This window comes from Primulina tabacum, chromosome 12 (assembly GCF_025594145.1).
Source record: "Primulina tabacum isolate GXHZ01 chromosome 12, ASM2559414v2, whole genome shotgun sequence".
NCBI classification, from domain to species: Eukaryota; Viridiplantae; Streptophyta; class Magnoliopsida; order Lamiales; family Gesneriaceae; genus Primulina; species Primulina tabacum.
In genome coordinates, this window is record NC_134561.1 from 29,924,894 (window position 1) to 29,938,111 (window position 13,218).

The 13,218-nt window shown below is 36.5% G+C and overlaps 1 protein-coding gene across 1 annotated transcript; it reads right to left on the minus strand.

Moving 5' to 3' along the window:
* Positions 1-6,371: 6,371 nt before the first annotated feature.
* Positions 6,372-12,705, minus strand: LOC142520324 (AMP deaminase-like). Its single transcript, XM_075623326.1, has 8 exons — positions 12,603-12,705; positions 11,228-11,289; positions 9,855-9,968; positions 7,720-7,830; positions 7,132-7,305; positions 6,982-7,062; positions 6,595-6,735; positions 6,372-6,506 (listed from the first exon to the last, which is right to left on the minus strand). The coding sequence occupies exons 1-8, from the start codon at positions 12,703-12,705 to the stop codon at positions 6,372-6,374; spliced, it is 921 nt and encodes a 306-aa protein (XP_075479441.1).
* Between the last annotated feature and the right edge of the window lie 513 nt (positions 12,706-13,218).

Genomic DNA, 13,218 nt, shown 5'->3' on the forward strand with positions numbered 1-13,218 from the left:
ACTTATTGATGCCAAGATTGAGTCCCAATCTCAATCTCTTCATGCTCTTACTGAACGAGTTTCCAACCAAGCGCCGTATCTGGAGATGCTAAATGATGGAATTCATACCCTTACTAGGTGGGTGGATGATTTTCTCACTCGAATTCAGGCTAGTGATGCCAAAAAGGGGGAATCGGAAAGCAGAACATGGGGCAGAACTGGAGATAGCAGACCTCATGTACAGTCATCTTTTAGAGATCAAGATCCTCGGAACGAGGAAACTATTTTCAGAGACATTGGCATCGATTAAGCTCTTTTACATTTTTTGATTATCGATTATCTTGTTATGAACTCTATCTGTTTTTCGTTATAACTGTTGATCTTTATCTTTACTAACATCTGGGTTTTGGCATCACCACAAAGGGAAAAATTGTTAGATTTATTTTAATTGTGGTGATGAGAGTCAAAACCAGTAGGTGGTAATAAGTAAAAACAGAGGAAAATATAAATAGCAGAAGCACTCGTATCGCTAAAACAGAAGCAGTACTTATTGAGTATTTCTTAGCTAAACTTAACGGTTAACAAAAGCAGAAGCAGAACGTAGCGTAAGCAAAATCAGAACTTAACGTCTTTCGTTTGATCGTTACAAGTCTTAAATGTTACCGTTACTTTACATAGTACTAGTATTAATTGCACCATTTAATGATGTACGAAGACATTTAACACGACTTACTACTTTTGGTATAAAACAAAGAATGATTATTCCGAAGCTTTCTGCATGACCCTTTTTCGGTGATAAAGCTGATTCACTTAGAGTCAAAGAAGTCGTTTTGTTTATAGACGTTGGATTCGAGGTTTCTATATATTAAAGGATCAATCCTATATAGAAGAACAACGATCATTTATTAACAAGCAACACATTCTCTGTCTATTAGTCCAAGGTTTTTTTGAGCAATCAAGAACTACTCTTTATCTTCAAGCTCAATATACAGAAAAACAGCACTCTCTGTATAGCAGATATCCGATCTTCTGAGATCGTCTTGTGCTGCTGTTTCTTTATCTCTTCACAAGCTATTCACCTTATTACATCTTATTGAGAAGAGTTTGTAACCTGAAAAATATTCTTTTCCAGAATCTTGTTGTATTCATTATATTGTGTTGTGAAACTAGCACCTTTGCAAAAACGTCAAAGAAAGGAAAGAGTTTATTCGCCCCCTCTCTAAACCCTAAATCGATCCCCAACAAAGACAATTATCTAAATGATTTACCTTAGAATTTAATCGCATGCATAGAATTTTTTGACCAAACATGGTACTTGCATAAAATTTATGTAAGTGATAAAGCAACTAAAACATATTAAGTAAAACTATTGGACAATTTCATTGCTCGTATTTGATAAAAAGTCATTTCTTTGTCCATCATTTCAACATCTTTGGTGGACAATCCACTTTCTGGAACAATTTAATTATCAGGGATTTCATCTTGAACTTTTCTCATTTTTAGCTGCAGATCGGCTTGATTTTTGTCCAAGTCAAAGAAATCAAAATATTCTTCTACAATAACAGGGAGTTCATACTAGTTCCTCCTCATTTTATCTTGCATGGACAAAGATAAAGCATCAATTTTCAATTGATTGATTACGACATCATCATCCTTGGTGGTCGGACCGTAAGCTACGAAGTTATCTATCTTTTTTATATTAAGTATTGAAGGATAATTTCTTTCAACTTGAGCTCGATGAAGTCTTGCCGTTTGAGAGATTCAAATATTACGTCCGTTTCTGCCCATCTCAACATTTTCTTTTCAAAAGCAACTACCTCCTTGACCTTTTTTTCCTTGCGGATGACCTCGAAATGACAACAATCCGATAGTCCACCCATCTGTCAAACTCACCCATCTTTTCCTTTGAGCTTTGGTTAACTTGCTCCATTGAAAGGTTGATGGCGCTTGAGCATTGGAGATTTTGAGTTCTATCTCAAGGATACCATTGCCTTTGGCTTTTGGTTCAATTAGAAGAAAACTTGATTGCTGGATAGTCTCCTCTTGTTCAACAATTTTTTTATCCTTTTCAAGCTAGAAATAGGGATGATTGAGATAGGAGCTGGCACAAGTGGAGCATTGACATGCTTGATTAACTTGATTTTAGGCTTTTCTGCCTTGTTCTTAATCTTGGTGGTCTTTCCCTTGGGTTCACCCGCTTTCTTGGAGGCACTGAACACTTTATTCAAGGGAATCTTCCCTGTCAGCATCAGAATCTGTGTATGAAGAGAGAACCAACTTTCTTTTGGTTTCTGGCAATTGTTTTGACCTTAATAGCCTTAGGAGTAGGCCTTTTATTTTGTAGTTCCTCTCCCTTCTCAATCTTTACGGTCGGTTGTAATTTTTTTTTTTGACATATGATTCCACGGTGTTCCAATCGAGAATATTTACTTTGTGGAGTGTGATAGAATCCACCAGCTTGATTTTCAATTGCTCGAGGAGATGACAAATTGGGATCGCAAATTATAGAGATTGAGATTCTTTCATCACCATTGCTATGAAGATCTTGAACCATATTTTGGACCAATTGGCATCAAACTTTGATGCGATGGTTGACATGGCTAAGAATTTTTCGGTGTGAGAATTCAACCCTCCAATGAGCATAATTGCCTTCTAGAAAGGCAGAAAAAAGAACTTAGACTTACCGTCGGCAGTTCAAACATTTTTGTGAACATCTTTTGTAATGATATTCACCCCTTGAATAGTGAAAACACAGAACCATGCTCCATCTTATCATGCTAAAAGAAACTCATTGAGGATTGTCTTTGAGTATTGGAAATTGCATCCCAAAAATTTAGGAAGCCCAAAAGCTTACAACATCTTAAATATGGTCACCATGGATTTTTCCTTAATGATTGAAGCGAAGTAAATAGCGAGAGTATTTATGGAGTAGATAGTCATTTTGGAATATTTTTAAGAAACGCTTGGACTTTTTCTACAACAAACGATTAGAGTGCAAAGAGAATACGAAAGCTTATAAGAATGCCAAGAATTTGCAAGGTAATCCAAAATAATAAAATGTAGTAAACATTGAATATATTTATGTAATGATCATGAACTATCCCGATCTTGGACTCCCTTATAAGGCTTTTTCCCTCACGACCTTTCCACATGCGCCATTAATCATAACATTATCTCATCTCTAGCAGTGGTTTCTTTTGTCTCCCCAATTCTCGAACCTAAGTACTTATCCTGGAGGTCTTACGTTCGAGACTTGGGGAGACGAAAGAAACCACTGCCAGGGGTGGGATAATGCTATGAGTAATGGCGTATGTGAAAATCTCGTGAGGAAAAAGGCCCTGAAAAGGAGTCCAAGATCGGGATAGCACATAGTCATCTTTCAGTGAGGGAAAAGGCCCTAAAAAGGAACCCAAGATCGGGATAGCCCATGATCATATTTCCGTGAGGGAAAAGGCCCTAAAAGAAAGTCCAAGATCGGGATAGATGACTATGTGCTATCCCGATCTTGGGCTCTTTTTTAAGGCCTTTTCCCTCACGGACTTTCCACATACGCCATTACTCATAGCATTATCCCACCCCTGGCAGGGGGTTCTTTCGCATCCCCAGGTCTCGAACCTAAGACATCCAGGATAAATACTTAGATTCATAAACAATTTATTGTAATGACCATGAGCTATCCCGATCTTAGGCTCTCTTATATGGTCTTTTCCCTCACGGGCTTTTCACATACGCCATTACTCATAGCAATATCCCACCCCTGGCATTGGTTTATTTCGCCTCCCCAAGTCTCGAACCTAAGACCTCTAGGATAAGTACTTAGATTCATAAGACTTTGTATCAATTGAGCTAGTAAGGGACCCCAAGATCGGGATAGCCCATGGTCATTATAATAAAAGACGTCTTTTATTGTAATGACCATAGGCTATCCCGATATTGGGCTCCCTTAATGCATTTTCCCTCACGGGCTTCTACATGTGCCATTACTCATAGCAATATCCACTCCTGACAGTGGTTTCTTTCGCCTCCCCAAGTCTCGAACCTAAGACCTCCAAGAGACGAAAGAAACCACTGCCAGAGATGGGATAATGCTATGAGTAATGGCACATGTGGAAAGTCCGTGAGAGAAAAAACCTTATAAGGGAGCCCAAGATCGGAAAAGCCCATGGTCATTATATATGTATATTATATTTGATAGATAATGTATTTGATATACATGATGGTCCATGTGGCTGTATATCGCTGATGAAATTTGAAAATTTGAAACATCAAAAGTAACTTTTGGCAGTTCATATATCCAAGTAAAATTAAATAAATTTTAAAAATAGATAATAATCGTCACAGTGGTAAATAAACTTTCAAAGATAATTCAAAATTCAAAATAACATAATTTATTGGACCATTCATAAAGATTAATATATTTCAAAAGAAAATAGTCTGAACATGTGATAAGATCAGTTTTCACAAAATCTAGTTGGATCGGTCAGATTTGTGCACTACTTTTATACATTGTTTTACCATCTCGTTTTTGTTCCCCCATAAATTATGCATCAATTTGAATCAACTAAACCAAGTAAGTTACTAAAGTAAGACTTAGCGTCTAATAATTGGTTTAGGAAATATGGCAGCAGCTTGATTGTTTATTAAGATGTATTTCAGTCGGATATCATTCTTCATTACATGATCTCAAATGAAATGATATCTAATATCAATGTGTTTGGTCCGAGAGTGCAAGACATGATTGTTGGTTATTTCTATTGCACTTATGTTGTAACAGAATATTGGGAATTCAAGTAATCCCCAATATCTTTTGATTGCTTGTATTGAATATATCGTATATAACCAGACCTTTTTTGTACTTAAACTATTTTAGTGGTCCAGTTAACTCTAGTAGTTCAAGAAATGGTTTTGACATCATTAATGACGTAAAAATCAACTCTGTACAATAAATCACATGATTATTACATTTGCAATTTTTTTTAAAATAAATTATTTCATCGATTACACAAATAAAAAACAGTTACTTATAAAATAAACATTTAGAGTTTGAATTTAATACTCCGCACAACACTAAATTTTGAAAGTATCAAAACTATTAAAATTGTAATGATTATTCTATAAAACTAGAAACTAATAAATTAGTTTGCCATAGATATATTAATGAGATTTATTTAAATATTTCGGTGTTTATTACAATGATAGAGCATGAACTTTTTAGCTCTTAAAATTGCAATTAAATATGAGTTTACGAAATAAAACAGAAGATTGATGATTTGGTAGTTATTCTTTAATGTATGTTGATACATAATTTGTTCAAACTTCTATAATTAATTTAATCACTACTTAGTTCGAAACTATATAAAAAAACTCGATTGTAATATAAATTATTTAAATATAATAAACATCTAAATAAAAAAATATTTTTTGTTTATCCTTTTAATTTTAAATCTATATGTTAATATTTGCTTTGCATAGATTAATGTATTAATTTTAGTCATCGAATTATTGAAAAATTTGATATAGTCGCTTCTAACTTTTAAGTATTTTATCATCAAACAAGTTTAAATTTTAAATTTCCATTATAAGAAATTGAGTTTTGTTTTAAATCAACATTTCTCTACAAGTCAAAAAATTATTTATTTATATTGTTAAGTCTTATATATATTTCAAAATTTTTAGTAATTAATTATTTTAGAATACTAAATTTATAAAAATCTTAGCTCTGTCCCTGCAAATCATGGTGTAATGGCTATTTTTGGCAAAAACTTTTGTAACGATCAAGAGACCTACTTTTATTTTTATAATCGTATATTAAAAATTCTGAAATATGGTAAGTCAATGACTAACCAACTTACTGATATAATTTCGGACTCTGAAGAGTATACGACCGGTGAAAAAAGAGAGAAAATAGAAAAGCAAGCCTATATCCACGAGACAACTATCCGCCACCACACTTGTGGTACCTCGTCCAAATCTGAGTTTGTGAACGAAAACCCTCCAAAAAAAGAATTACGATAAAATCTTGTTGTTGATCATAAATTTATAATATCAAATCAAATTACAGAATTTCAATATTTTATTTCTAAAAGACTATAATGAAAGCACTGAAACATATTAACATAACTGTAAATTGGAATAAATTCCATGTTACATCCTCTTCACCACACGAAGAGACAAAACTAGGCCCAGACGACATCTTCTTCGGAATTTGAGCTTCAAGCAATCTAATATGTGGTTTACCAACAAACGCGATGGTAGAGCATTCGGTTTTTCAAGAGGATGGTGTAGTAGGCACGTAAATGCTAAAAATATCATGCCGATAAGATGAATTCAATAGTTTGGCTATTTCGAACGGTGAATGGTGGTTCAAATTGTAATCTGTGTTATAAGAAAGGTTATTGAATTCTGTTACCATGAAAATTTGCATTAGTGCTCAACTTCCGAAGGAGGCCTCCTCCATAAAGATACTGCATCTCCGCTACCCATGTCTGCAAAAATGCCCCATTAGAGACGGCGGAAATTGAAAGTAACTAGCATGTTACAATGAACTCAGATGCAATTTTTCCAATTAAAATCAGCCCGAGAACACTAGATCTTTCGGAAATTAAGTATATATACCACAATTGGTGATACGAGGAAGAAACACGAATCAAAGCTAACCTCGTGTCTGAAGGAAATGCGAATGTTGGGTACATTAGTCTTGTGTATTTCATTTCCTAAAGGGCCTCTTTTGAAATATTCATCTCCAAGCCAGTGTAACTAAAAGGACAATCAAAATCATATCTATTAACAATCAATACATTGAAGAATTTCCAAATTGACTGTTTCTTTGATATACTTGAAAAAATCAACACGAAAATTTTAATAAGCTGAGGTAATATCAGTTATTACTAGAACTCTGATATATCTCAATGTAGAGTCTTTCAGGATACATTTTTTTTATATTCAAACAAAATTCAACAGTCGTGTCAATTTATAATGCTATCAAAAGCATCATATTCCAACCTTGGCTGCATGAGTAAAACCAGACTGATAGACAGAATTCCGAGCTATTTCGCAGAGATCACATGAACTAAGCTTCCACACCTGATAATTATTTTTACGATATATGCATGTGTTGGAAATGAAAAATGGGAAAGATAGAAGGAAAGAAACCTTTGCAGCTACACTATATTCTTCCACAAGAGGTTCTTTTGTCAAGTGAATTTGTAGAGGATCATCAGTGGAGAGGGAGACATTGAAGCCACGTAGGAAGAATATAGGAAATGGATTCCGATGGTAATCCAAGAAAAGCGAGTTGTTGCTTAGCGGAGACATGGCTAAACCAATCTGGAAATGAAAATCAGCTTATGAAAACTAGTTATATCTCAAATGCAAAATATACAGGAAGAAATAAATCAAAACATGAGTAATTAGAGGAGAAACTCGAATATAGAATAGTACTGAGATGTTTTACAACAAATTAGCAGCCACCATGAAATACTCAATCTAAACAGTCCATCTTGCATTCGCTTAAATTTCCAGAATAGCATGTGCTGAGCCTGAGATGTTACAAAAGATGTGGCATCTAGATTGAAGAGTTTTTATTTTTAAACAACTTGCTTCTGCAACTTCAAGTAGTATAGCATTTTTAAGAATTCTAAATGGTACACAAGAATTCCATTTCATATGTTCTACACGAATTTATAGAAAAAGTTTTGCTCGGTCTCAGCTAAGTGATGAGGCAACAGTTAAGTAACAAACCTGAGCAAGATAGTAAAGATATTGCAAAACTGGGGACTTCCGCAAATTAATACCATGTGATATATTATGGCACAGAAGAAACCCAGCGGCTAAATGGTCAGTATCACCAACCTGCTTGACGACAAACAAATTTTAGAATAAAAACTATGAGACATCTTCATGTTAGAAAAAGGTGAGTCAGAATAAAACCTCCCCGCATTGAGGTAAATCTTATTGTTGGCAATCCTTTTACTTCACGTAGCTGAAGGAAATTTATCAAAACATGAATTAACATGTGGGTGAGAACTTGAAATTAGAAGTCAACAAGCAAAACTTCTAGCAAAGATTTAGATGTTTATCCAAGCTGACAACTGCTTCATTTCACGTAATTTAAATAAAAATGACCTTATTAAGTGTATACAAGTTTGCATAGCAGTAATAAGCATAATCAGAAAAGGCAGGATTGAATTCATTTGTCCACTCTGAAGGATGTGGCATGTGTTTCGTAGGGCGTCTCTCCGGTTACTTTCATCATCTACGACATCAAATCCTACAACCTTAATTGAGAAACATTTGGCACGAAGCTAGATATCTCATAATAGAAAATAAAAAAAGTCACTGCGCACGAAGAAAAGGAGGAGAAAATCATATAGTGTGTGTCAAACAATTACGAAAATAACAGTAAATTGATTATTTGGATGGGTGGCAAGCAACTTTGACAGCATGTTGACAAATCAAATTAGAAGAAACAAATATATTTTTTCAAGCATATTTCATGCTAGTTACATAAGGTTTATAAATCCTTTAACAAAACAAGTTAGGAAGAGCCTGCATATAACTGATATCACCCTGTTGATTTTAAACTTGGTTTACCAAACAAGACTTGTGCCAAGTAAATTCCTCACATAATATGAAAAACCATCAAAAAATACCAGTCATCCAGGCTAAAACATCAAGAAATTTGTCAAACTACCATGCGAATAGTAAGCATAAGATGGAAAAAACTTGAGTCAAATTAATATCCTCACATCTGTCGTGATTTATGGTCATAAAGAGGAAACTAAGGAAAAAACACTTGATTCTCAATAAAATAATAAATCACTCAAATAATCGTAACGGGCCTTGAGAGAGGAATGTTTGTATCATGAAAATACGTTTTTTACAGGATATCTCAGATTTAATACACCAAAGAGAATTGAAAAAGCCATAATATTGAATGTTGAATGATCCTCCAAGGTACCTTATCGCTTTAGTGCGCCTTGCGCCCTAAATAACTATGTTCTGAAAGGATGTGACCGTTCCCATACTCCTATAGACATTGTATAACCTTGGTAGCTGCACAATTGAACCAGTAAAATAAATACATGTCAAACAAAGATAACTCTAAAAAATTCGTCAGATAAAAACTTGTGGAAGCATGGCAATGTGAGGCACAACCCACGAGCGATGAAAGGGGCTAACCGCTAAGTCGGCCTACATGAGGGACAAAAGGAACAAATAACAGAACAGCTCAAAAGTTGCTACAGAAATAGGATAAAATAATGAACAGGGCAGGATCAAGCAACCAAACCAGCCAACATTTTCCATTGTTAGTCCACTTGGCTACTTTTACCATAATGGCAAGGTTTTAACGGTAATTTAAAAGCTCAAAGTACAGGGACGTATCACGTATGCAACCAGAGTACGAGTACTCTTTCGAGAGGCTAGATCCTAAAATTCAAGTAAATAGAAGTTCAAAACCTACTAGCGTAAAATCGTTAGTGTGGATGCACTTGTTGATAATAACTCCTCGGTTCAAAAGTTATTAAACTAGAATTACAGTCATGTAAAGGTTAAATGTTACACTGGTAAAAAGAAAAGGAAAAATTAAGTATCCTAATCATAAGACAATCATTTAAGGATGCATTTGGGTTGGAGGTAATATTTGAAAGAAGTATTTGAAATGACTCGATGTGGAGAAGAATTTAAATCCATTACAATGATTCAAAAATAAACTAATTAAGGATTAAAAATCCATTAAATGAATTTATCAAAATAAACTAATGAATTTATTATTATGGATTTAAAATTTTTCGTTCCAAATAAATCAAGCCAAATACACCCTTATTTTATATAGTCAGGCGTTGTAACAAACCAAAAACATTATTTCAAGTTACCTGAATCAACCAAACTGCATTATCACTAAAAAGGCAATTGTTCACGAACCAACTTGCCAGCTGATCCCATTCACTCTGCTTCCTCCCATAAATTGATATCCGATACTCAGCCAACTACAAAGAATATGATGAAATTGGAATTCATGGAAACTGAGTAAAGTTGGTGGCATTCAACAATCTAATTTCATCAATTACCAATTAAAGAATTGACCTTGTCAAACTCTCTGTTACAAAAGTGTAAGTTGGTTCTTTAAAAAGAATGTACACTAAAGAAGTCGTTCTCGGGTACCTCCAAATGGATCTCAAAAAATATTAGCATTTACTTAGCTAAGAGTGATAGTGGCCTCATTTTGCATACATATATTTGATTGATTTCAAAAATATAAATTAACACAAGCATTTCAAACGTATGGCAAGAAGCACCCAGCTTTAAAGGATGATATCGTGCCTATCTCATCTGGACAGGACTTTGTTCTTTGCCTTCATTAACCAAGAGATTATCGGTAAAGACAAACAACAGGTCATGTCACATTAGGTCCCAGAAATGTAGCATTGTCTGACAAACACAACAGATGAAAAGCTTCAAAATCATCAATTTCCAGACATCAGTCACCCCACATATCTATACTATATAGCCTATATTATTAAACTCGAGATCATATTATAACAAATTTTGGTGTCATGGTACGTCTTTTTATTAAATACCAAATTTATCTTTATTTTATTTAACATTCTTTATTCAAGAAAAAATATAGTATTGTAAATTTATTAGTATACAAATTTATTTGAATCTTACCTATATCTTATCCAAATTCAAATTAGCATATTTCTCATTTAAAAATTATTATAAAAACCAAAATCATATAACAATAATCTATATATATTTTTATTTTAATTTAATTAATTTTAAAATATTTTACATAAGATTTTTTTTGTGCAGGGATGCATTCCAAGGGATACTAGTCTAAAGTAAATGTGAGCAATGATATTGGTCACCAGAGAGACATTTTAGTTCGCCTACTTGTTGAGGAAATGACCAGTAAGCGATCAAATAGAGAAAGTAAGAGTCCTCCCTTGACACAGACATAGGATGTGCATCGAGGGATTTAAATAGCATTATGTGCCAAAAGCAAGAAATAGTAGTATGATGATGAAGCTTTATGGATTTAATATATACCTTGATTGGTTGCCTTTTCAATTCTTCAACATTCAGATTATTGTATACGCATATGATTCCACTAATAGACAACATTATTATGTATAAAATGTAGGGTATTGGAAGTGAGCACTAGTTGCTGGAGTTATAATCCAAAAGCAGAACAAAAAAAAAAAAAAAAAAAGAACAGAAAAAACAACCGCAGATGAAGCCTCACCTGGTACTTACTCACTTCCAGATCTGACAAAACCTGCTTTGTCACTTCAGCCAGGAAGCGCCCTGGAAAGAGAAGACAATTTGAAGTAATTTTATCCTTAAGCTTTAAGCATTCCTAATCAAATTTCTCAAGAGGAAAAGCTTTGACGATTATTCTAGTTATCCCACCACTGATTAGCCTGAAAATTTCGCCTCATCTTAAAGCACTGAAATATAAACGATCTAGCATCCAGTTAACAGATTTCGCAGTGCCATTTCATTGTCATTATAATGATAGGAAACATAGTAGTGAATTTTGATTGAAATTCAGCAGGGACAAGATAATAAGTGTCTATTTTTCTGTATCCAATGGCCAAAGTTTAGTTGGTATACACAATTACTCTTCAAAAGATATCTAAGTTCAACGGGAGCAAGTTTTAAGAGATTTTGGATAGAAAGAGAGTAAATTTTCCGCCCAAATAATATCAACAGTTCCTTCAAAAAAGTAATGCATTGAGACTAGCTTTTCTGCCCACGTTATTATCTCCGACAAATTAATCACATTAGATATCATCAAGCATCGCTTTAAAAGGCAAGCATACATATACTTCTTTGCATACGGAACAGACCTTGGATGAGATTATCCTGCTTCAGAAAGATCTCCCTAAGCCGACTCTGTCCACAAGGGTTGTACTTGAGATTGAATTTATCAAATCGAAGAAAGGTACTCTTATCAGCATGCACGTTGATATTCACGGGAAATTTAAAGTCCGATTCCAGCCAGTGTCACTAGTCCAGACGCAGGTTTCGAGATTACCCTGAGCCTGAAATCACGAATAAGACCGTTAGAAGGAGGCCAGGAGGATGTCCTAGCGTAGCCCCTCTGACGGTCAAGTCAGAGACTGTGGATATAAGACGGAGCAACTAAGGATGCTGCTGAAAAACAATATAGTGAATGCCAAATCAAACACTCAAACCTGGTATTTATAGGAGAATATCTGGGCTCTTGATGAGTCTGCCTTTCATTTGGGCTAGGGATGGACCGGGGGTGATGGGCCCATCCATGGGGTATCACCAGTCTCCCCCTCCCGAGTCGAACTGAATCGTAGGTTCGAAGTTCGATTAATTGTGTTGCCCTCGGTACATCGGGCGCGAGTTGTGTATTTTCTCCCTACCGCTCGTCAGTCTCCTAAAATTTGGAAACAAATCACATCGAAATCCTGCTTTGAAAGGAAATATTTGGTCTGGGCCTTCCCTATAAATATAGGTTCCTTCCTCACTTCATTCTCACTTCACCCATATAGAATTTCCTCTTAAATCCATTCACCAGCTCTCCCCTGCCCACGCTTCACCTGCGCGTTAACCCTAGCGCCGCTCCATCATCACGACGCCGTCACCCGCACAAGCCATCGCTCCACCTCGCCATACCCTCACGCACTCTACATCCCTCGCAGCGCCGCCCCTCACAGCGCTCAACCCGCCAGCGCCCAGCCTCACCATCACCTTCGCCTCGCCATCTCCCCCTCGCCCCGCGCGCGGTCGCCCCAAGCCTCGCCCTCGCCGACCCCAGCTCGCCGCGCCCCAAGCCTTGCGCTCGCCGTCCCTCCGCGGACGCCAGCGCTCAGCTTCACCATCACCCTCGCCCTCGCCGTGCAGTCTCGCCCACCCCGCTCGCCCAGCGCCTGCCTCGCCGAGCAAACTCTTCCCTGCCGAGGGCGAGCCCGCGCGCTCTCGTCGAGTGCGCAGCGCACAACCTCGCAGAGCGTCTGCCAACGACCTCGCCCAGCGCCTAGCGTGCCCTCGTCCAACAAGCAGACCCTCGCGCGCTCGTTGCCTGCGCGCTCGCCCAACAAGTAGACCCCCCCGCACGCTCGCCCAGCAAATTGACCCCCGGACGCTCGCCGAGCTCGTCCTCGCCGAACGCACAGATCCCGCGCACAGCCTCGCCAAGCGCTTGCCACCGCGCGCACGCTCGGGCGCCTCGCCTCTGCCGAAGCGCTCACCCCAGCGCGC